At 39.6% G+C, this 26,359-nt stretch overlaps 1 protein-coding gene across 3 annotated transcripts in view; it reads right to left on the reverse strand.

The window, feature by feature from the left end:
* Positions 1–26,359, reverse strand: part of RBMS1 (RNA binding motif single stranded interacting protein 1) — a 95,826-nt gene that overhangs the window by 53,868 nt on the left and 15,599 nt on the right. For all 3 annotated transcript variants that reach the window (XM_075711422.1, XM_075711421.1, XM_075711424.1), the window contains exon 2: positions 14,156–14,331. In XM_075711422.1, coding sequence (XP_075567537.1) covers positions 14,156–14,331 — 176 coding nt within the window. The remainder of the gene's footprint in view (positions 1–14,155; positions 14,332–26,359) is intronic.

Genomic DNA, 26,359 nt, shown 5'->3' on the forward strand with positions numbered 1-26,359 from the left:
CATCCTGCTTTCAATAGCTATTCTATACTGGAATTAACACCTAATTATGAAGAAACTGTAAAATTAATGTTAGAGTCTCATCTCCTTTAATTTCTGGTAACTTAACATCAATCATACTAGAACAGCACTAAATGGGCAAATTATTCAAAATCACTCCTAAACCTTCCAGAGGCCTCGCCCCCTTAATAGCATGGCATGTAGACTTGATGCCTATTTGAATCTGCTTCTCTAGTCTCAAGTCCCAGCTGTGCTGAATAGCAAATATCTCCATTTCAATAGGGAAAATGGTCGTACTAAAGTAGTTCTCTCCAGGGGTCAAAATACTTCAGAAGGGCATTTAAGTGGCTGTATGTTATTGAGCAGAAACATCAGCTCACATATTATTGATTATAACCGCATGGCTCTGTTGAAAAGATGTCTGCAGTAGTATTAAGTGCTGATATAGAGACAGAGGGGTGTTATGCATTAAAAAAAAAAATACTATCCATCAGTTGCCAAATTTTAGATACATGAGCAATCACAAGCTGTAACACAAAGTCTAAAGTGCAACCTTTGCGGCTGATGCATCAGGGTCATATTCAGTGACACTTCCTCAGTTTCACACTGCTTAAGAATAAGTCTTTTGAATATTGATTGAAGCAAGCAGGAGGCAGAGTTTGATTTCTGCAGTTCTGCAAAGAGACTGTGATAGACACTTATCTGGAAATTTGCTTTTGGTAGCTTAAAGAAAATGGTATATTTAAAAACACCATTAACCTGTTCTGATCCCAACACTACAGCAGCTAGCCAAGTACAACTGAAGTCTTCCGGAAGCACCGCACATTCAGCCTACTCTTAGCCCTGAGCTGCAGACAGACCTACAATCATAGCACACTGCCCACCTACCAGATTATCATGTAGAACATACCCAAGCTGGCTGAAACTAACGTGACACCCCACCCCCCAGACCCTCATTTCCAGTGTTTTGTGTTTGGTTTGGTTTGGTTGTTTTTTTTTTTGGTATAATGACTATGTCAAATGCCACCATGGAAGGATAAATTCAGTGTCCCAGACTGCACTCTGGCTGGTGTCCATCAAGAAGTGCTTGGATTGATGGGCTTCACAGTGAAGAACACAGACAAGGGAGGTTAATACTGGCCTAGCAGGGAAAACCCACCCATGAGCATCTGTGCAAAGGGGTGACTCAAGACTTGGTCCACTAGGCTCAAAGAAAATGGGGATGCTCCAGTTGGCTGTATCAACTGCAAGCCTGGATGGCATCCACATCAAACAGACATGGATTCAAAGTTTCTTAAAAGGAGCAGCCATGGCAGTTTCACGAACCCAGAGCACCAGCAGCCACAGAAGGGACTATTCAAAAAACACATTCTGATAGAGTGCCAAGAAAAATCAACCAATCCCTGCACGACAGCAAAGCTGACAAGCAAGCCCAAAATCAGTGAAGTCAGTCGGTATCACAACAACCCACAACAACAACACACAATGCCAACAAGGAAGCTTATATGACATGGTCACAGTGTTTCTGGGCTTTTACAGACCTTTTTTTATTATTGAGAGCCTGAGATGACTTTTTGCCTGCAAGAGGGCAGCACAATGAACTTTTCTCTTAAAAGTGATAAAGTACTATATGAAAGAAGCTGTAACTTCCACTTGAGGATGAATCTCAATGCCTACGCTTCAGATTCTAAAATAGTTCATTTACTAATTCTTCCAGTCAATATACCTAAACAAGATGCCTAAACCAATCCAAATAGAAATCTTATATTTTTAATGAAAAACACTCAGAAGCAGGAAAACGTAAAGGATACAGCTATCGCACAGAAAAGGACTGAGAATCCAAAGAAGCAATGGCCATATCCAATGTCAGAAAGCCACTCATTAGTAAAGAGTTAAACAGTATCTAGGTCACTCTACAGTCTTTCCTGCACACCCTCAGCTCACTGCATATCGGAAATGCTGTGTGGGAAGGCCAGGGAACTAAACTCACAGACCAAGTATGACTCAGACTGCAGTAATTTAATGATACTTTTTTTTGTCCTAAATTATCCTTGGGATTAAAAGAATCCACACCCTCAACACGAAACCAAATCACAGTGAAAGAAGAAACCACAAATTCACGGATCTTTGAGTCAACAAAAGCTATCTAGAAGCAAATTAATTTTTAACAGTGAAGGACTGAGACCTTTCCTATAACATGCTATGTGGTCAGAACAGCAGAAGGTGAAGAATTTGAGACCCAGTCAGATGTTCTTCTGAAAGCCCTAGTGGGGATGATCTCAGCAGCAAGAATGTCAGAGAACTGTCTGCCAAAAAAATAAAGGAGGGCTGTCACAGCCAAATGCTGACCTCTACCACTAGAGGAAAGCAACTTGAGAGAAACAGCTTCACATTTCCTCCACCAGTGCAGAAGCTGAACTCAAGAGTTGTCAAGTATCTTGGCACAAGCATGAGCAGAAGACAACGGTAAGATCCTGGAGAAGGCAGAACACTAGCAACCCAGGTCCAAATACAAATCCAGTTAAATCCCTGAGGAACAATTAAAATTTCTGCAAATTCTGTCCCACTGAACAAAGCAGAAGTTTGGAAAGGACACTAATGAGCAGAAGAAAACATTGCCCTCAGAAATACTCCTTCCTGATTACAATATAAAATCATGAAAGTTTACTCTTTCCTTTGTATTTCAAGCTGCCTCCTCCCATTCGCTTAAGGAAAGGACAAAAAAAGGCACACTAACTACCACAAAAAGAACAGCAAAGCTAAAATGTCCTAACGGCACTAAAATGTCTTCTATCACAGGAACTCGTAAATTTTCATCCAGAGAAACAGAAACTAATTTCCCCTTTTTCATGGCAAAAATTTAACTGGTTTTGTTGTGGTGACATAAACAGCAGTGGATCCCTTTTTCAGAAGGGTTTTTATTAGTAGGTTGTGAAGTACATGGCAAGCCAATTATAAAGAATTGAGCATCTGGCTTTACAGCTATATATTTAGAAGTATTCTGCTCTAATTAAATCATTATTTTTTTAATCCCATGAGATAAAGAAACTAACAATGTTCCCAAAACCTATATCCACCATATAAACATTACTAGGATGCTTGGTCAGTAACCAGTTACCTTTGAAAGTAAAGTCTTGCTGCTGCTGCTCACCTTTCAGCTACAACCATGGAGGAGTCCAAATCCCTGATCTCCTCTGATTAAGCGAAGGGTCTGGACCCAAGTGAGTTCAGGTAGAGGGCTCTATCTTGACAATACAGACAGTGTCAATTGATCAATGAATTTTAAGTAACAATTAAAAGGGCAACATCTCTGATGACCAAGAGAGTCACCACAGATGAAGCAGAAGTCCCATGTTCCATACTGATTTAGACCAACACAGGGTCTGCCTTCAGGTCATTGCTTCAAAAAGTTTAGTTTATTGGTTCATTGGAAACTTAGGAGGAAAACAATTAAGTCTTTCCTGTTTTTCAAAAAGGAATCAGACTCAAAATAACTTTTCTTACACTGGCTAACTACCCAAGAACATCTTAACAACTTGGGCCTTTCTGCGATCTACTGAAACCTACCTACTTTTTGCACCTTATCAATTTTACGCAATTCAGCTGTCCAAAACAGTGACCCTGTCCTCCTTAGACTGCCACCTCAATCTCAGTTCAAGTGTTAGATAGGAAACAGTTGATCAGTGACAGTCAGGGCTGTCCCCTCTTCCTGGGCGGGCCACTCTTTTCAAAATATGTAATGACATTGTGAAACCGCATAATTCAGAGTGAGTGTCCTAGACTTCAAAGAGAATTAACAAATATTTAACTGAATAAGCAATTAATAAAATGGGTGGAAAAAACTTCAGAATTTCTCATGGAACAAAGTAACATGCAATTCACTCAGGAAAAATGGAAGACTAGGACATATTATTGTATACTTTTATACTGTCATAGCTCTGACTATTTGGAAGATATTCAAAAAGAATTGATCCTAATTTACATAATAAAGAGTATGTTCATGCCGAGGCCTTGGTATGATGATGGATTGTTTTCAACAGTAGTCCTAGCTAATGGTCTTTCGCTCCTAGTACTGTACCTCTGTACTGCAACATGGAAGCCCTGTAGGCTGCCACTGAGAGAAAGCAACACCTTCCCTCTCAGTATTTCAGATCTTCAAAATAGAGCAAATAGACTTTTGGCAACAAATAAAAAAGCCTTAACAATGAAGTTAAGACAAAGCCTGCCACACAATAAAAACAAGTAGCTTCAAGTGTGGGAAATGTAGGGGGTTGAATACAGCATATCTGGAGGGGAAAAAAAAAAAAAAAGCAGATGATTTACAAACACTCCTTTTCAGATAACAGTACTACAAACAAAGATGCAGGGAAGGAAATGCACACTGCTACGTCAGCTCCACTGGATATCCCACCATGCTGATACCCTCAGGCCTTGAAGTAGTCTAAGAGACTCTCTTCTCTCTGCCAAACAGCTTCTCCAGAACTCAGCCAAGGCATTCAGACTTAACATGGGGGAGACTTCTGCCTCGGGGTACTGCACAGCTACAGGTTGAAAAGAAGGAACACACACACAAAAAAAAAAAACCCCACCAAAACCAACCAACCAAAAAAAAAAAAAAAACAAAACCCAAACCCAACCAACCCCACACCAAAAGAAAGAACCAGAGACCATGGAGTTTACCTGGCACTGTGCAATTACATGGCTGAAAAGCTCAGCCTTCACTATCAAACAAATCCTACGTCCATGCTATTAGGTTTTAAACCCTAATACTGGCAACAGGAGCTGTGGGCTCCTGCAGGTGCTCTGTGATTTCTGGGATCAGGCCTTTGCGAGCACACTGCAAACAAACAGGAGTCAAGCTTTCCATCGTCTTAGGGAAATAGGTGAGCATGTCTGTTTTACATGGGGTTAGTTAACACACCAGTTCCTTGGCAATTTTACATACAGGCTAAATAAAACTATGTACTGAACTGTAAAACTCTGCTAGTCTCCAGGCTCCAAAAGCTCTTCAGCTACTCTATCAGCAGAGACCTTGAAACCAGAAATAAGTAGCTCGCTCTTTTTCCAGTGTTTAGATCATTTTATTTCTGACATTTAGGGTTTGCAAATAAAAGATTTGAGATTTCTCCAGTATTTGTATTACCCTGTATGAAGCATTTTTTTTTCCTCCTGGTTTTAGATCTTCTATTAATGTAACACTTATTTCACGGCTGCATTCACTCAGACATTAAAGTCCTTATTAATGCACCAGAATAATTGCTGGTATTTTGATAGACTTGTGAAAGCTTGTTAGTGACTATATCTAAGCCAAAAAGGAGTACAAGGATTTGAAATACTGATAATGTGTAAGGCCTTAAGTCAACAATGTTCTCCTAGGTAAAAATTCTGATCCATACTCTGTCTTTTAAAAGATAGTATTTACAATTACTCAACTGCACAGAAGAGAGAAAACAAACATTTTAAAAGAACACACATTTTGGGCTAATAGACTTCAATTAAGATGGCCAAAATGGTCAATTAATTAAATGTAATTATTAATACTAAAAAAAATTTTTGAAATAACACACAATGTTTACCTTGGGGGATTTCTCTTGCAGCAGTAAAGCAACAGATTACAAATTTTTTTACTCTTTTGGGAAAATAAGAGATTAAAGTAAATAAGGAAGAAATGGAAATGGAAGGGGCAGGATCGGAGTACAAATCAGAACATATTTCTTCCACCAAAATTGATTCTGTTAATGATTCACTCGACTCACACAGGTTATTTCAAGTGGAATATTTGTACTAGTAACAGTGTCAAAACAGACCCCAAATCAAAGTCTTCTCTTTTGTGTTTTTCATTGGTGTTTTTTGCTCTATGTCCATGTATCGTAACATTATCAACATTCAAATTAAAATTTGACTTTTTTTCCAGGTACTGCACATCTATCTGCAAAGATTAGATATTTAAATGACCAAATGTTAATTCTTCTCCCAGCAGCCCTTTAGAAATTTAATTTTCTACAGGGTTGGTCTGAGTCTTGAGTAAGGCACTGCTCAAACTGAACTGAGGCAGCTGACATTTTTTGAATGTCAAGACAGGGTAGAATTTTAGGGTAGAAGTTGTGGGAAAGGATAAACACTAGGTTTTCTCCCTTTTTTCCTCAACTATGAGTTTCATTGGAGGTAGCAGGATCTGAATTTATACTTGCTATGTATGTTTATCATCTGGGTTGCATACAATTTGGGGGTGTTACTTTCTCAACCCTAAATGCAGCTTGGCAACAATGTAGGGGATAAAAAGGTTGAAAGGTTACCCAAAAAATTACTGGTCTTATAATGTGTCAACATCAGATGGCTCATTTTTTCATTTCAAGGAGTTAACATTACAGAAATCAGAGCTAAACAGAACTAACCTTTAGCAAACAAAGTCAAGACTTCATGAGATTTCCAAGTGTTAGGTGAAACCACATGAGATATTAGACATTAGATATAAGAATCTGTTTGCAAATACTGATCCTGCTTTCTACGCTGAACGGTATCCTGAGAAAAAGGGCAAGTTTAATGTAAGCATGCTGAGGCAGAAATCAACTTAGGCTCTAAGCTGATTCAATTTTTAAATGGTTTCCGAGATGCCTGCCTAAGCGGTCTCTAACAGAAGGGACAATTTTTGGCATCATGGAACCCACTAGAGAGCCTGATTAGTACTCATTAACATTTTCAGTAGTCCACCAATATTAAACAATCCCCTTCAAAATGTTCTTGAATTACTGGTTATTCCTATGAATAACCATGGTGCTATCGCCTCCCATCTGAGTCGGGCCCCTGCCATTGGGGCAGCTCAGGACTGGGCCCTGATCAAAGGCATTCCACCAGCTGCCACGGGACATTTTTTTCCTGCGGCTCTGCGATAGGGAACAAGGGCTGCATCTCCATACAACAAATACCTGCAGACTTGCAAACGCTCACAGATTTTACAGGCCCCACGCTACCAACTCAGCTTTTTGTTTTCCAACAAGAGATCTTCAACGGCAGTAACTTTTACCAGTCTGTTTTGCTAGCGCTTCTTTTACAAGCAGCTGTGGCTGAAACATTCCTTCCACTCTCCTCTCCTCCCTCGCCCCCACTTCCTAGAGGAAATTCCATGGGATCACCTCTCCTCCAGCCCCACACTGCAACAAAACTCTCATCTCCTGTGGGAGACGGAGCTTGTGCAATCGCTGGGTCCCTGCATCTGCCACCGCACCGCAGACACAGAGTTGCTCGGTGCATTTGTATTCAGACTGCTTGTTTTTTAAGAGGATGTGCTGAGGGCAACTGCTGATTAATGTTAGGCTAAATGAAATACTAAGTTTTTCAAACTTCAATCTTTGCTTAATCATAAAATGGAAAGAGAAAATTAAAACTGTATTTGTTTTAAATTCAAGGCATCTCAAGAGACTGCATCCAGAGGATAGGACTCTAGAAGACAACTTTTTTTTTTTACTTTTTTCTCAATTACAATTTCCCCAAAAATACATAAGGCTCCCTAATGACATTCTACAAGAAGGTGTTATGGTACAAAAAAATACCCTGGAACTCCTCAGAGAGGATTTCAGCATGGATTTAATTTGATCATGAATGTAAAGCTGTCTGAATTTTATTTCTGTCTAATTAAAGCACAAATACGGAGGGGAAGATACAGAGTCTTCCTTCACATCATGCCAGGCTAGACACTTCATAACATGACTGCTGAAAGCACTTGCTAAAAAATAAAGGAAATGACTATTTAAACCAAACATCACATCTCCAGGCCAATCGCAATTCCCACGGCATACCACGCAAATGCCTCGCCACTGACTGTGGAGGCCAAGCCCTAAAAAACAAAAGGAGCATTTCAGTCTCCATGTCAGGCCTACATCTCTCCAGTGCACCTGGCAAAAGGGACATACAAAACTGAATACTATGTCTTCCCAGATGTAGAAATGGGATACTTTTGACAGCAACCTCTTAAAAGATCGTCAGCTAAGAAGCCAGCAGACCCAGTTTACCCAACATACTGGCATGCAACTCCCCCTCTGGCAGTTTGTCTAGCTGAGAAACGGGGTGCATCAGCTGGGCAGAACACAAGTGAGATCATCTAAAGTCTGGTCCCGAGGTTACCGCGGGTGTTTCTCTGCAGTGATGCATTGTGTTCCACACCGACGTGTGCCTGTAAAGGCAACACAGTACTGGCACAATCGGTCCTTACATCTAGAGAACACACCTTCGCTGTTCTTGGTGTTATGTTTGCTCTGAGGAGCAAAACGGGATGAAAAAGCGCCATTAAGGGAATTCTACTGCAGATATACAAACCCCAAACCATGCCACAGTGCTTGAAGAAGGAATAAAGAAAAAGATGATGCTGGCACCATACAACATAGAGCTGAACATTACAAATCACATACTGCTCAACTGCTAAAGAAGCTACCTCCTCCTGCAACCAAATGATATTCCGTAAACCTGGTGTTATTTATAGAGAGATGTATGCAAAAATACTGTTTAAAAAAAAATGCTTACATAAACATCTAAAAGAACTAATTTGTAGAGGACTTCTTCCACCCTAAAAAATTAAGAACAATAGACAGGCTTCTGCTCCAATAAAAATCAGTGTTAATACTGATCTCAAAGGGAACAGTTTCAGAGACACTGATGTATCACACTTAATTAAATGACATGAAATCATATTCCACAGAATTATGAATGCAATATTTCACCGCAGCTGACAAACCATGAAAGAAAAATGCAAGAAAAGTGGAGAATAAAGGAGAAGGGAAAGAAAATACTTTAAAAAAAAAAAAAAAAAGGAGAAGTTAACTTTGAAATCTTCCATTCTGCTTTCCCTTATTGCACCATCTATCTAATGGGGTTATATTCACGTGCTACAGACATTTCTTTAGACTGAACTGAGCAGCAGTGACCTGCCCAGACCATTCTCCCAGAAGAGTTAAATGCAAAAGGCAGTCAGACTATTTCCTAAAGTCCAGCCATGTCCTTTTTCTAATGAGATATGCTGAGTAAAATGAGCAGATTTCTTGCTCTTAACTGACCACAGTGACGACAGCTCCTGCTACAGTAAACGTTTGAGCTCCAGTTCACCACTTCTCAGACCTGAGTGTATTTGAAGGAGATGAGAAATGGCAGCAGGGGGAGAGGTCACAATTACACGGCAAGCAAGGAACACAGAAACATTAATACACTAATGGCTGTCATATGACTTAATAAAAATATGTGTTTTGTTAAGAGCAGGGAATTAAAACAACTTTTAGGTGCTCTTGCCCCAAAACAGGGAAACATTAGAGCATGCAACTACAAAAAAAGAGTTCCCATGCTGTGGAAACAAAGCTGTATAGCAGGCCCAGCTCAAATGTTTCAAAACCACCATCAGCCTGCCATTAGCTTTAGCTATGGTTGTGTTCACGACACTGAGTATTTAGGAATGAATCCTTAAAATACTCTCTCAACAAGAAATGTAATTTGTCAACACACATAGGCAAAGGCAGCCACTACAAGGCTCTGTTTTTGTGTTCTGACCGTCCTGGCGCAGAACAATGTCTGTCGTTGTAATTGTATCACTAACTTTGTTACCTTAAACCAGCTGCTTTCCTAATTGTAATCCCATTAAAAAAACCCCATTATGGCCATACCACAATTATTTAAGGGGGAAGGCTTAAGTGAAACCGTCCAGAGCAGAAACAGATTTCAAAAAAATATCATATAGACTACAAACAGCTCGATACAAGTGACATGGTATGAGCAAACAGTCTGGAAGGGAGCACACCAAAGGGTGGGCTGGCATGATGATTTATGCTGAACTGAATGGGGGAGACCTGGGTTAAGCCTCAAAGCTTGAAATCTCACCCTAGGACCAGGGATTGTCGGGAAGATGAAGGGTCTGCTGCATCATCCTCATTTAATGATGTAAATGGCACAAAAGGAGGTCTCTGAAGAAATTCAGCGTTACAGAGGAGCCATGCTATGCTGCAGGCTAGTAAGTAAATCATAAGCAAGACAGTGGAAAGCAGAGGGCTTTGGAACTGCGTGGCTTGGGCATAAAGGTCATTCACAGCAAAACACAGTGCTTAGTGAAAGTCTGGAAAGCACCCAGAAAATGTGTCAAAGCAAGTTACAAACTCCTGGCTGAATCCCCTAAGACACAATCACTTAAGTCCCTAATCACATAAGCAGTCTCAACAATTTCAGTGAGTAACTGGAATGGATTTAATGTTGCATCTTCAGATCCAGATATTAAATAAGCTACAAGAAATGACTGTCTGACAGTCACCAAATAAGAAAGTACAATTAAAGCCTAAATAATGTATTCATAAGTAAAAAGCCAACACACCAGCTGAAGGAGGCACATCAAGCAAGTATTGATGAATACACCGGGGGAAGGGAGTACAATTAGGCATGGCTGAGGCTAACACTGCTCCAGCAGCCCTGCAAAACCATGGCAGATGTTTGCTCAGTACAGTAGAGCTCATGCAATGGCACTACATGGTTTGGGAAAAGAAACTGCGCAGCAGAGTCAGGTATCTTCCTACAGGCTTCCCCAAACCATGCTCATTGGCTCCTTACTCTAATTTCTCCTTTCCTCTGCTTTTGTGCTTCTATTTAGCTGATTGCTCGTGTCTAGCCTCCACAGAAAACACAGTATCTGTGGGCCACTGCATCGATTGCTTTGCCTAGCCTTACATACCTAATGGAAAGCTGTTACGGCCAGGACTGTGGCCCTTACACACAGTGTGCCCCTACACTCCGGGCTCTGTTTCTGGGTTGGCTGTTATGACATCCTTGCGACAAACATAATACCTACCTTACTCTTCCCCACGCTTCTGCCTCTGGCACAACTGCACAACTGATATGAAGAAATTTGTTTTCCCAATGCAGAACTGGAGTAGCAGGCTCAGGTTTGGAGGAACTATTTAGACATGTGGCAGCTTCATTTCCCACACAAAACCAATAATACTGCCTGAAAATAGCTGTACTCCCAGGTAAGTCTTCACAACAAAATTATGATACGCTCTTTTCATGTTGGAAAAGAGGAGAAAGCTTCACCTAACAGAGCACTAGAAAGAACCAAGCCAATGAAGGTGGAGAGCAGATTTGTAGAGACGTATATTGGCAAATTGTGCTCTTGCCAGGAAAGTACTTTTCCACAAAAATAGTGAACATTTGCTAACTGTGTTTGTAAATACTGCACAGCTGTGCTACAACAGGAAAGCAAGCCCAACCCATCTATAATTTGATAAGAGGTTTCTCTAGTGATTCACCAAAAATAATTAATCAAAATAAAAACACGGCCAAAATTAGCACTGCTAGCTGTTTGTGAGCAAGAACTAAAGCAAACATATCAACTAAAGCAAATAAAAGTCACTGTATAACTAGACCCACACACACAAGAACTCTGTCAATTTTTCTACCTTATATTCTGAGGGATTATATTGAAAGCAATATTTCTCTTCAACAACCATCACTGAAAATAACTTTTCAGTACAGTATACAATACAAGTCCATGATGATCAGAGGGAAAATCTGTACAGATGGGATGTTTCTGGCATTTGTAGTGACAATGATGTTTTTCAACCGTTATTTCCTCAACCCACAGGTGCTTTTCTGTCTTTGTCTGACAACAGCCAAAAGATATAAAACAAAGCCAGTGACCTTTTTCTGCACATCCACTGAAAACTGCTTATTGCCAGCTAGCAAGATCATTTCTACAATATGCAGAGCAGTCTTTCTATCCATTCTTAGCATCAAGCACTCCAGTGGACACCCTCTTAGGACAGCAAGATCCACTCTATATAGGGAAAAGGAGCTAAAATTACTCTAAAGCATCCCAGTAAAATCTCAGGCCTTTGGAAAGAGCTAATGAAAATATTTCAGAGATCTGGAGTAAACAGCAGCTTCTTCACTGACTTCTGTGTGTCCAAGATTTTAGTCTCCATTTATTTTGTACTGTCTCAGCTTAAACAATGAACATGGCAGGTTCACTCTCAAGAGTATCTTGCCCTCTATGTCCTAGAATTTTAGGCAGATTTGTAGGAAGGAAACATTTTGCATCTGAAACATAGTCTATTAAAGTGTATTACTGAGCTTCTGTGAACAAGGAGAGAGTGTTATAATTTCTATCTTACTGCAGAATCAAGTTAGTTGCTAAGGGGCTATGTTGGCAGAGAAGACTAAGGCTCTTAATAGATTACCCAGATTTCTGAAAGATGTTCCAGGCCTAAAATTTCTGGACATCTCACTTGGTTCCTCAGCGGAAGTGGAGAATTTTGAGATGGGGCCTCCTTTCCTCTTAAGTAAGACATTTCGGAGAGAAATATCTCACAGGAAGAAATGCCACGACCTTCCAAGTCTGTAAATTCACTGTAAATTCACATCAGAAACTATTTAATAACTTCATGGATGCAGTTCTTGCCTTTATTTGCAAAACTCATGCTTTCCAACTACAATTACATATTGAACAACAACAACGACAAAATCAGAATCTTTGGCTCTCCAAGAGGAAAAGGACCAGTTACAGCAAAGCATCGAACATATTTTTCCTAGGATGTTCATGCACCGATGACGTCTAAGACTCTGCAAACCAAAATGTCTTCAGAAAGAGATTAAGGAGCTATAGTAACCACTGCACAAACAGTAGCTACTGGGTGGCTCCAGTGCAAAATAACCTCACAATTCTGTCCTAACATAACATGAGTGTGTAGGCCAAGGTTTCTTCATCAGTTCAGAAGACAAAAATGGGAAGGAAAAATCGACTTCTGTAAAACATGCATTTGCAACTACAATTCAAGTGAGAAGAGGTCCTTGCTGCATGGGAAGCTGTAAAAATGTTTAATTTATCAATTAATCTTTTCACAGATTGATAATCTGTTCTCTTTTCTGTAACACACATGGATTTTATTTGCTGTTGGGAAAATGATCAGATGGAAATGTTTTTTCTTTAAAGCCCTGAGAGCAAGTTGGTTTTATTATAATACTAAGATGACTGATATGTGACTAATATCCTGAAAGTCCAAGTTTTGTTTAAAAAAGAAAAAAAAATTCTTCTCTATAAATTAGGTATCAGATTTTTTTGCAATATTCAAAAACAAAGGCACCTCAGAAGCTAGGATCCAAGATTTACAGGTTTTCCTAGCTATGTTGCTAACTTGTGTTGTGATCTTGGACATGTGTTTTTGTATATTCCTAGTCACTTATCTGCTAAATTGAACATAATATTACTTTGAGAATCTCAGACAGTAGTGTTATACACAAAATCCTAATGATTCTCCATTCATTCAAGAGAGAATTGGGTGTTTTCTTACAGGTAGTATTGAAAATTTAGCTAAGCACTTCTGATTTCAAAATAATCCAGAAAGTGCGCTATGAATTTTGGAAGCACGAAGGATTTTAAAAATTCTGTAAAACATTTAAGAAAGGCAATTTTTAAACAGTGTATAAACAACATAATTACACAGTCTCTTGACATCTGAGCTACATTTCAAAGTAACTAGAAGGCATGTGCTGCTGTAAAAATTTAAAAAAAAACCCCAAAAACTCACACAAGCAAAAAAATCTCAAGTTAACAACATTGCCTGAAAAACTTCTGCTAAGTCAAGTCTACCCAGAACTCCAGCCACTAGAGAGGATTCTTACATGGATCGACTAATCATAAATATAATTGTAGAGTAGTCTACAGCCAACATAAATTGGTCTGAAACTTGGATAAGCATTCAAATGCACACTGTAATTTACAGTGATGCAGAACAATTACTTGAGGAGTTTGTATCAACAGATTATCTTAGTAGTGAACAGAGAAGACCCCTCTGTTGCAGGTTCTTAATAGCAAGTTTCACATTTAGATGTTAAATTTTCATTTATCTGTGATATTAACAGCATCAGGCCGCAGTATGGATGATCACAGTTTTTAACTAAAGCAATGGGTTGCTTCTATTCACCGCTACATTTCAACTTTCTTTGCTTCTCCAAAGTGCCAAACACATTCTTTTCCTTCTGACTGCCAGGGAAGTTGAAACTTGCCATTGTACTATAGCACAAGGATTTTTATTTACGAATCTGTTTTTCTTCCCTCATAATCCAAACATTCATCTGTATACCTACTATAAGCTTTTAAGGTATGACATTATAATTTACATTTAAGCGTAGTACTTACGGTTGGCATAATTTTACCAGGTCCTGATCAGTGGTGTTTGGAGGCAGTGCTCTGATGTAAAGGTTTGTTTTACTTAATTGATCCCATCCTGAGTTGCTGCTGCTACTACTGTTGTTATTACTGCTGGTGGTGCTGGGACTAGGAGGAGCCATTGGGTGGGCTGGTACAATGGACTGCTGCAAAGGAAAAAAGCACATTAGAGTAAACTATAGATAGAAATCGCAGCATGCACATTAGCTCAGTCTACAGTAGCTTGCTTACCATTCTGAGCACTGTGTTAAATCTGTATGTAACTACTCATGTATTTTAAATACACCTGCTTTCACACCACATTTGGGACAGGATTCACAGGCACATTCTAATATACCCAACCACCATCTGAGGCATGCTCAATGCATGACACAGGCTCAAATTATATATAAACTCTGCTGAATATTACTCATAAGATTTTATCACTCTTCATTGTGGCATCTGATGTGAAAATGAAATAAATAAGAGATACTGTTCCTCTAGGTTCCAGCAGGTATAAACCAAGTTTACATCACTATGACTATTTCACATGTCATAAATGAATTATTGTGGCAGACATGAAGACTATGCTATTTCCTTCATCTATCCAGAAATATAAAAATAATTAGAAGCCTCTTTTTTTATCTCTTCTGGCTTTTAGTACTTCAGACAACACTGCTATTGTTTGTTTTCTTAAGATAGAGAGTGAGCACAGGTAGCTTAAGGACCAGACTTTAAATTAATTGTGCGCCTTGGCAGAACTTTCATGCTGCCACTGATCTCTGTATCTGTGGATTATCTCAAGACTGTCACGGAAAAGATTCTGTATAATGGCAAAAAATTCAAGTTTCAAAAGCGGACAAGCACATAAGCACTTCTACCTAGCCCTCAAGGTATCTAATGCTATTGTTCTTAAAATCAGACCCTAATGGAACGTAAAAACATCCTAGAGAAAATGTGCAGTAGAGCAGTCTTAAATCATTTGCATTAACAACAGTATAGCAGGACACCATACAGAAAGTAGTATGAATGGTCTGTGGTGTTGTAAGAGAGGAATACTTTAACGAATATACTAGAGAACTAAAGTTGCCAGTAAAAGTCTTGTGACTACAAGGTTTTCACTGACAAAAAGAACTGGCTGCATGTGGCCTCTTTCCTCCAAAAGCCTGAGTCTCCACGGCTGGAGAAGCTCACAGCGAAGAATGAAGCAGCATCCTGTGAACTGCAGAGGAGAGGCACAGTGGGCTGGGGGGTGGGGGGGGGGGGGGGGGAGGCAGGGTGGAGTGAAATATAAAGTGAGATGTCAGTGTAGACTCACTTGTTCCTGCCCCGATGCCACGCTCTTCTTTGGACTAGTACAAACAGTTGAGTAGCCACAGCCTGAACCAAAAAAAAATTACCTTCCCTGGACTGGTTCACCACATGTGGTTTTGTGCTACGCAAAAGCTTTGGCTGTCACAAGGCAGGGAACAGGAATGTGCAGGCAGAGAGGAGGGGATTACAGTTTACCCTGGTTTAAAGCATCCATGAAACTACAGCCTTAACACACAAGAAAAGTGAAACTATTTTGGAGATAACCTCGGGAAATTGGAATGAAACTGTGAGTGGGAGAAAACTACAAAGGCGTACCTTATATCAGATACTTTATGACAATTATGTGTGTCTTTTTTGTGTTTCCCTAGGAAGGTTTTGAAATCTTCCAGTTCGGCATATTGCAAAGTTTATTATGCAGCAGCAATAGCCTGGAACAGCAAACTGCAACACTTGCTATAAAATCAACACCGATATGTAGAAACGTTGTTGTTGCCTAATTTAATTGAACTGAACATTACCAAAAAGGATGAAATATATTCCTGATCATTTAACATTTCAAAACTGAGTATCAGTATTTCATTGCCATAGGGCTGAAGGAGTTTTTGTTTGCTTGTTTTTAAATAAAGTTTTTTAGAAACATCAAATCTCTTCTAAAAGATTTATACTTGGAGTTGAAGCACTGATCTAAAATTTCTTCCAGGCATGTTTTAAAATGGGAAAAAGATTAAACCCTCCCTCCAAGTTTGTAATGGAAACATTGACGGATTTTAACTATAGCAGTGCAAGTCAGGCTGTCAGACCATTCTGCTTCCAGTAACGCCAGGCAATTATTTTTAGGGTTACAAGCAATGCAGAATGACAGAGCAACTAGTTTCAAAACATTTTCATAACAAACTGAAAAAACTTAATCTGGCACAGTGCTGTTGTTCTCTTCAAAAAGCCTCCAGTGGAGTTCTCAAAAATGCACACAATGATCAAACGCACAACTGTTCTATTCAACGTTTCAAAACACGCACTTCCCTCGGGCACGCATGTACAGCTGCCATGAAAGTCAACATACATGTACCAGTCTTCATCTTAACTGGTAATTACTATTGGAGACTAAGAGCCTCTATCCTGTTTTTCAGTATCTTTGGTTTGGTTTTGCTTTTACTTCTTACAGTGTTTTTCCATTAAAATCTTTGGGTTTCTACATTATGAAGAACTGAAGTTTTGTAAAGTCTTGTCACCAGCTGGCCAAAGGCAGGAGAGGAAAATGTGCGTACGTGTGGAGAGAGAGCAGGAATCCTAACTCTGTCTTCCTATAAAACATAAACACTCTATTCTGAGAAATTTAAACTTTTATTTAAACATGAAGATGCTCTAGTGCTAGTGGTCACATCCAGGTATGACGGGAATGTAAATGTGATTACAGTTGTACTCCTAAGTTTACAGACAGAAGGTTTTTTACTGCTTCCACAGAAACTTGTACCTTTACCAGCCTTAAAGGCTCAACAAAACACACGCTGGGTGCACTGCAGCTCTCAAACCCTGCAACCCAGCGACACACAGACAACCATTCACTGACATCTTAAAGCCATACAATTTAAACACATTTTTTACATTAAACTTAATTTTAAAATCTGAATCACTCTTTCCACTCTGTTCCTCATCGACAACTACTTGTAAAAACTAAATGACAGAGGTCCCTCTTTTGTTCAAAGGGACTTTTCCAGTTGCAGTTGCTGCAAAAGGCTCATCGGCGGTGCAGAGCCTCCTACGCTCACAGCACATGCCAAGAAGAGTTTTTCTGCTGGCGTAGTTGCATCACCTCCCCAAACGACATAAGCTAAGCTGATAAAAGTTCTCTTCTGCCGGCACAGCTGCATCCAAGCCTAGGGTTTTGCCAACATATCGATGTCAGCAAGGATGTATGACTTTTTTCCACACCCCTGGCTGATGCAGTGCTCGCTGGCAAGACGCTCTGCAGTGGAGACCTGGCCAAAGTTTGGGGTTGTTTGTTTAGAAACAGCTTTCATGAACATTAACTGAAAGATTTTTATAAAACCTGAAATCAATTTTGAAAAGTTTTGTTTTTACAAACTGTAGTCTCTGCTGCAAATTCATATCAAAAGCTGTTCTTAAGGTTTTATCATATGGACTTCACAACAGTTTGCAGTATGCAACATACATAAAACCACATTCATTAATTTTTCTTTGCATCTTAAACACTGAACACAAGTAGAGGAGGAATAAATCTAAGTAACAGACCATTATTTCTTGTGACAATATTCCTGTTCACAAGAAATGTAACTTTCACACTAGTTTGCCATTTCCTCCTCAGTCTTTGCTCCCAAAGGTAATTAGCGATCATTCTTTCTCCACAGCAGTTTCCTTCCTGTCATCTTCAACAAACATCTAAGCAAAAAAGGCCAGTGACAAAATAATCATCCTATATGCTGTATGATCACCCCACCCCATCCTGGAGCCAGCTGTGAGGAGCTCCCAACACCCTCGCCTGATCTCCGAGGGACCTTCCCTCCAGCCCTCCACAGCTCGACTGCAGCAGTGGGAAAACCACAGGCACTCATTAGGAAAAGGAAAAGCTCAGTGACTGAACAGGCCCCGTGGAGTGCCCGAAACCAAGGAAAACTGTCTGCCTGTATTTTCTTCTCGATATAAAACCCAAAAGGGAATAATCACAGTATTGAAAAACAACTGGAGAATATACTCATCTTTCTATGAACCATTCCGGTCTTTCTTATAAGCCACTCTATGCTTAAGGACTGGAAATGAGTCAGAGCAGGATTTTCCCTGCCAAGGAAGAGAAGAATCTTTTCGCTGTCAACAGGAAAAAAACATACAAAAAAAAAAACCCCAAAAACACCCAATCAAAACAGAACCGAACAACCCCAAGAAATTCCTTTGACCTGGGAGTTGAGAGATAGTGATCCTTACTGCCTTCAGACCTCAAAAGTCCAAGGAAACTGCAACAAGCAGAAAGTAACTTGGATAAGGACTGTCCCAAAACAGAGCGCGATTATTACGGTAGCAATCCATTTAAGTCTCTAACTGCGTGTTATAAAAGCATGTTTATGAAGTTATATAACATCCTAGCATTTAATTACAAGTTTCTTCGCTCAGCTAAAATTCCTGATGGGAAAAGTACTGTGACTTTTAACAACAGAGTTAGTTCTCACACATATACTCTAAATTCAAACCATAAATTACAACATACATTAACCATCTGATTTAGCCTGAACTGCTACTTGGATCATCTCATAGTTTCAAAATCTTGTCACTGGTGTTGGCCTAGCTTTGTTCAGGTGATTAAGCTCCAAATACCTGCTTATGCTGCCTGACTTTGCCTAACCCCCCTGATTTCACTAAACAGCATTTTGAAAAAGCACCTTTAGTAACTGGCACAGATAAAAAGTACCATGCATTTTTGTGGATGTGTGCAACAGTGATAAAAAGTATTAAATTACATGAATCTGGAAAATTTCTGGATTAAATTGGGGGTTGCTTTTTTATTTATTTATTAATCTACTGCTTTATCACCTTCCTTTAGATAAGGAAACATTAAACCTTGATCACGTAGTCTAAGCCTGCTGACAGCTGTAGTGGAGATGCCATTTTGAGCGTCGTGCACTATTCTATTTCATGGTTTCCATCATCATCTGCAATGTGATGGCAAGCAAAACTGAATTTCTGGAGGCCTCTCCGAGTCTAATTCTTAGCGGACATGAGTCAACCAGTAGAAATAGAAAGATCTGCCACTGCCATATCCACATCGCCTGCCTTAGGGTAGGTTCTCTAACTGTTGTTCTTCAGTCTGTCAGCACTTGTCACAGGAAGATTCAGCAAGTCAGCTGCTTTCTAAGCATTTTCAGAATGACACCAGTATAAAGTGTAGAGAGCATCTCAGAAGCTGGGTCCTCCAGACTCCTGTTGAAAGTCTCCTCAGGAGGGAAAAAACCCCAAGAGCTGCTCCCTTTTCCTCCTTTAAACCACCACCCTTTACTTCTCTTTGCACAGGTAAAGAACATGGTCTAACAGGGATGCTGCAAGAGTCAACAGGACTATTCCAGCAAGGGCTGGTTTACTGCAGAAGGCTGAGACCACGGATATCACGTCTCCTGATCATACAGAGGTATTTGCACACCCAGGATCCAAGCCTATTCCATCTTCCTTTAGATAGTGAAGATGGGTGTTGGTGCTCCAGCCACATGGAGCAGAAACAACTAGGTGCTGGGAAGAGGCAGGACCCTGTGGGTGGAGGCTGGCATCAAGCAGAGACTCTCCCTGTTACAAAATATCTCACATAGCCCAGGAGCACCTGGAGATCCAGTCCCGGGTTTCTCCCCAAAAGCTCTCTAAACCTTCCTTATCTTGGCGTGGAAGAACTATGCCCAAAATACTACAGCTGGCATTACGATAATGATGGACTGCAATAAACTTGCTGAAAAGTAAGTACTCAAAAAAAACCCCCCAAAAAACAAACAACAACAAAAAAAACCACCACGCTGAACGGGGGGGGGGGGGAAAAAGCCCCTCAGCTTTCATTTTAAGAGAAGCTTTGCAAGGTAAAAATAGAGGGTTATACCCTTTTTCTTGCCTGTATGTTATAGCCAAGTCCTATGAAAACTATTTTTCTAAATACAGATGACAGTCTTCTCCCTACTAAAAGGAAATAAAAGGAAACAAAAACATAGATGGATATCATCATGTACCTACGAAAGTCAAAAAAAAAAAAAGGTACTTTGACTTCTTTCTTTTAATTAATATTGTCTGTCTTCAAGTCCATTATGTTTTAACTAATTTGAACCATCTTGCTAGTAAGAATGGGAAACGTTTCTGGCAAAATCCAGGAAAGCAGTCAATACACCTTTTTTCTGAGCCATTTAAGAAGCCCTTCCTTGAAATACAAAAATGCAGGAGTGAGTACATGCTTTTCTCAGCTTCCTTTTTAAAATATCTTTCATGAAGAGTGGCTCTATCAGCAACGAAACAAGACAAAGTCTCACATAAACCCCTAGTCACAGCTCAGACGCTCCTAACAATTTCACTCCTAGACTATTCTGACTATAACCCAAGCTCTTTCCCCACTGACAGCTATGTTGCTTCCTTTTGCTCAGGATGGTGAGAAGACAAACCACCCTTCACCGTAACATAGCGGGACTAAACTTGTTCTCACTAGAAAGCAACGATTACTAACAATGGAAAGTACAGAGGCAAACCATTCCAGCTTGCTACAAAATGTCAGGTTCCATTATTTTTTACAGAAGATGGAACCAATATTATTTAAATTATACATATTAAAGCTTAATGCAACAACAAACTTCTGCTAGTAATGAAACAAAGCTCCAAACCTATGTATTTCCTTTTTATGAAGACACTTGCAAAAGTGGGAGCATAATTCTGACCACATTGAAGTATATGACAGAACCCATGCCGAAGCTACCGAACAGTTTTTTTATCCAAGAATAGGCTTTTTTCATTATTATTGCTACTAAAAAAAAAAAAAAAAAATCTCTAACTTGGAGATGGTAGAAGAGGTTGCAACAACAGAGCAGGCAATGGATGGAGGAAGTTCCTCCTGGTTCAGGTAGCTCTTCTAAAGTCTCAGTGATAATTAAAAAGCCTAAAAGTTCCCAAGAGCTCAGCTACTCCATTGACTTTATCCCCTGTCAGGGATGTTTAAGTGCTCCACTGAGTGACTCCCCTAGTCCAGAGACAAATAAAAGGTGCTGGATACATGAAACTAGGCACACCACAGCACAAAAAGTATCACAAAGGAGAGAGACGGGAGTGCTGAACTGGGCTACGTCCTGTTCCTTTGCAGACGCTATCAACCCTTCTCCCTTCCACTTGCTCATCATGAATCACAGCATCCTCTTCCCTCTCAGTTTTATACATGGATTCCCTGGACAATCCTCTGAAACAATACATTGATGCCATGCCCTAGCCAATTATAGACACATCTAAAGCAAAATATTTGAGTTTTAGTTTCTAAAATTTGAACAGGCTGCAGCAATCCAACAGCTAGTCTAAGAATAAATTAAGAATATAGAGAGTATAAAAAGAAAGGCAAGACACAAGTACCTGAAGAGAGAGAGCTTGGTACTGAGACCTACCAAACAAAAAAGCATGTACATGTTTGTGTGGTTAGCCCTTCATTGAGCAACAGACGCAAATGAATTCACTACCAACCTTCTTGACTCTAGTAAATACACAGACCTATTTCCTTCAGCGAAACCAGCCAAGGCTTTTGCTCAGGATCCAGAGAGAAAATGGTACTGAATCCCTAGACTGCGCTAAAGTCTTTGTGTCAGCCTGAGGATTCAAGTTACAGTTAGAAGAAAACATCCATTTTCAGAGAGGCTGAACTCACATACTAATGGGTTTATGCAAGACTCTGAAAGGTACCAAGTCCAGCACATGAGACGGAATAGAAATAATAAAAATAATTCCTCCCTTGCATTACACATCTGTTGGCACATGTTAATAGCAGAGGATAAAATCATACAATGTTCTCCACAATAGGAAACATCCAAGATATTGTTGGTAGGAGAAATGCTTCAACTGAAACAGCAATTAACTTAGAAACTCCTGTGTCGTGCAGTAGATAAGACTAGACCAGGCATGGTCACATCAGAGCTGACAAATCACATACAGTTACAGAAAAGTAGCATTTGCATATGCCTCTCGGACAGATGACTATTCTGGTGCCCACAGCATTAAGAGGTTCTGAGATCCCTAAACTAGAAGGTCACAGTGGTCCCTCCTCACTGTATATAGGACTCTGCTTAAGCATTCATTAAACAGGAAACTCCTACTCATTACCACCATTTAAATACTCTTCACGTGTCAGCCCAAAACAGATGAAAAACCAAAGAAAAGAACAAGTATTCAGGCAATTGCTCTACTTCATTAAAGTTGTCGAATTCCCAGGACATGAAAAAAAAAACATCCAGCCAAACTGCAGCTGGCACATATAGAATTCCCATAAATAGTTTCACTTCTCTGTCAGCCATGAAATGTCTTGCAATTTTTTTTTTTTTTTTTAAGGGGAAGACGACAACCCAGGGAATTTCACATCGGTCAGTCCAGCTTCAATTCCTGGAAACATTCTGGAACAAATTATTGAACAATCAGCTTACAAGAATCTAGAAGATAACAGAATGACAAAAAAAAAGCAGACAGATCTGTTGGAAACAGATCACATCAAAGCAATCTAATTTTCTTCACCACCAGTGCAACCAGCTTAGTGGACAAGGCAGAGGCAATAAATATCTAGAGATGTTAACCGAGACTTCTGACACCGTCCCACATGATATTTTCATCAGCAAAACAAGGAAATACGGCCTCAATCAGCAGTTCCCTTTCTAAGGCACTCTGTAGCAGAAAGCAAGGTGTGGACTGGAGTGGAGCACAAGCTAATAAACTCATTAGCTTCTCAGCGTGCACTGTCATGGGAGGGGAGGAAGCAGAGCAAAAGGCACACTGAAAGGCATCATCGATCCTATCGCTTCCTCCTCCTCCTCCTCCCCAGTCCTCAAATTCATGGTGCTTCTGAACCTCTTTGTTTTTAACCACTGCTTTACAAGTGAAGTTATCCTAAACAAGACTGAAGATCAGAAGGCACACTAATACCTCAAAGCAGAAAATGCCCCTCTGATTAAGATAATACAAAGTTCCTATTATTTTTGGTTTAGAAAGAAAAATTAGAAACAGTCAGACATCTCCCATAATAAAAAATGCAAAGGAAAGTTGGCAAGCAATTTTTCTTATTCATGGAATCTGGAAACAAGCGTCCTGAGATCTGAAAATAAATAATATGTATTATCCTCTTACTGCATTTATAGTGTAACGGGAAGAAGTAACATACCAAAAGCAGCAGCATCGGGTAGGACTTAAATGTATGGAAAATGAGAGACCTAGATTTATCCTGGGTGTTTTTTGGCTCTGTTGTAGGAAAATAAGAGACAGCAGGTAACCATTTCTCCAAGTGAATCCTGCAAAACTAAGCTCTGGCAATGAAACTTTCCTGCATCACACAAGGCAGTTACTTCTGTTCAGGGGACAGACTCTTCTATTAGAAGAACGCAGATCTCCAGCTCAACTGCTATTTTGTTCACCTTTTTTGTCATTACCTGTTGTCAACTTTTACCTCCGGTGCCAACAAATGGGGCCACAGACAATATTCAATGTGATCGAGAACGTACTGTTTTCAAGTACTTCTATTTATGATACATTAAAATGCATATTTTTATGGGCACAGGTAATTAAGTTTTTAATTTCATAAAATAGTAAATATGCAACATTCATGAGGCCATCCTCTTCTCTTAACAATTAAGGATGCCATCCATCATTGTGTTCTGGTGGTTAGTCCAGCTAAGTCTATACGTCTCGTAAAGCTGCTGTTGATGAGTCTAAGTACCATGTTAAAAAAATAGCACAGTACAGACACATAGATACTCACTTTTGCTTATTCAGAGAATTGTTTGAATATCTGTATTACAAAGACCGGCAGTACAGTAAAAAAGTATGTTTGGCTGATCTTTAGTTCTTTAAAATAATAGAGAAGGAAATGTTTTCTTTTGAAAAGTTAAAAACTCTGCACAAAAGTTGCTGAAGTATTATTTACTGTTCTTCCATATTGTATTAGACAAGATTTCTGATAAGCTTGTACAAGTATTGTCTCTCTTATTTAAAAAGTGTCACAGGTTTCATGAAGCACATAGGAGAATTCTGCAGTTTTTTTATTTCAGCTTTTTTTTAAAATTATTTTTATAGTGTTTCTTTTCCATTTTTTGTTGTTATTTTCCAAACTCTTCGTTTTTCCACCAAAACTACAATTTCACCATTCTGCTCATCTGGCTATCCTATCCAACCTCCCTCCATAGACAGCATTTATAGGATAGAAATGGCACCGCATTGAGGATGCATGTCAAAAGAAGCATCTGCTTTTTTGGCAAACTGCACACTGTTGGTGGCATTGGAATTATTGCTATACTGTTTGTCACAGGGTTAGACCACAGATGGCTCTTTTGGCTGACATGGGATCCGCTATGTCATTTTCTGTTTATTCAAGTTAAAAAATAAAGTGAAGAACTTGTGCCCAACCATGTATGAGGGAGTCAATTCCTATCAAAATCCCTTTGTCTACAGCTGCTGGTTCCTTATGGGCAGTATACTACACCCAGCACAGCGGCAGTATTGTTACTGTGCATCCCTCTATTCTATTTTAAAGAAGAGAATGTACGTTCTTCTTGACAAGGCCATCTTTCTGTTACACCAGTATTTAATAGGTAGTCCAGTGCAGTATACCCCAGCCTGTTCCTGCTTCTCCTGATGCATTCTATGACAACATAGATGGGACAGCGCAGGGAGCTTCTTTCTTCTACATTCCTAAATCCTAATCTTTCTCTCACAGACTATGCCCATTTCACTGCAGCCAGCATCTCCAGCTGGAGAAAAGGTGGCATGTCAGAAAAAAAAAAAACTGTAGAAAAATAAGCCAGTTTTCTAAGACTTCACCATCAAGACTGAATCTGGATGACACCATGAACAGCCTCTTCTGAGCTGCACAATTTATGCTTTAAGATAGAGATCAGTTTAGATATTTTACCATTCCTACTCAGTTTGCAAATGTTTTTCCTTTCCTAATTGTCTAATGTATTTCTGTCTCCAGGCCTAACTACTGTGGAGGTATCAGCAAAGAACAAGCTAGTGTAGATATACTGCCCAAGTACAACACAAAGGTTACTGTAGCACTGATATCAAGAAGGTCCAATTCTGTTGCTCAGCAGCTTGTTATGTGCCTATGCCAAGTAACAATTAAACTGACTTCAGTGAGAATGGTAGTGTCTTACATCACTTTCCATGGGAATAAATGACTTCTCCAGGAGCTGGACAACAGAAAAACATACTCTGAGCATCACTGCCCTTCCTAATTACTCCAATGTAAGTATTTCCATAGTCCTTTATAGTATTTGGCACAGAAGTGAGGTCAGCATGATCTGTGCTGGGCTGAAAGCTCCTTTCATCTTTTTGTTACTCACTTCTGAGATTTCAAGAAGTGCCCTTGTGGTTCTTGTATTCTGCAATATGATAAAATGCAACAGATACAATTCATTATAATCAACACATTGGAAGAGGACATACACCAGATTGCTGGTAAAGTATTAAAGCAAGTCTCAAGTTTAACTAGGAAAGCACATACCTAATTCAAGAAACACTAACAGTGCAGATTCAATACAACTTCAGAATTTCACACCCCCACTGCCTTCTATACACTACAGTCACATAAAAGGGAAGCGTAAGATACTTCTACAATCATTTCAGCACAGGTTGAAGTGACGATCAACTAAATTTCAGCAGAAATGGAACTAAGAGTTTGTGCTAAATTTGTTACGGTATTTTGACATTCAAGGAGACCATGATTGAGACCACATTGCTGCAAGTGGTGTATGTATATATACATACACACACACACACACATATATATATATATGGTATGACACCGAACTTGCAATTCTTCATGGCAGGGCGACCACACATCCATAAATACTGCTTTCCCCCATGGCAAAAACACCAAACTGAACAGAAGCAGCCAAGTATTATTAAATTAGCAATGTAGCCTTTTTTAGAAAAAGAGCATGATCAGTAGCAACTTTTTAAATCATCAGGCTCATTATGTAAGGAGTTGTCAGTTTTCTGCAGACATTGCCTAGTTCAGACATTGGCCTAGTTCCACTCTCACCCAGTGGTTCTGCGTTCCTTTACACAAGCTAAAAATCTGTCCAAGAGTTTTATACGTTTCAACATTGTATAAAACTGACAGACCAGAAAACACAAGCGTGTAACACTGGCAAAATTTTTCAACATAGGGCTTTT

Source organism: Pelecanus crispus, chromosome 5 (genome assembly GCF_030463565.1).
Source record: "Pelecanus crispus isolate bPelCri1 chromosome 5, bPelCri1.pri, whole genome shotgun sequence".
Classification (NCBI taxonomy): Eukaryota; Metazoa; Chordata; class Aves; order Pelecaniformes; family Pelecanidae; genus Pelecanus; species Pelecanus crispus.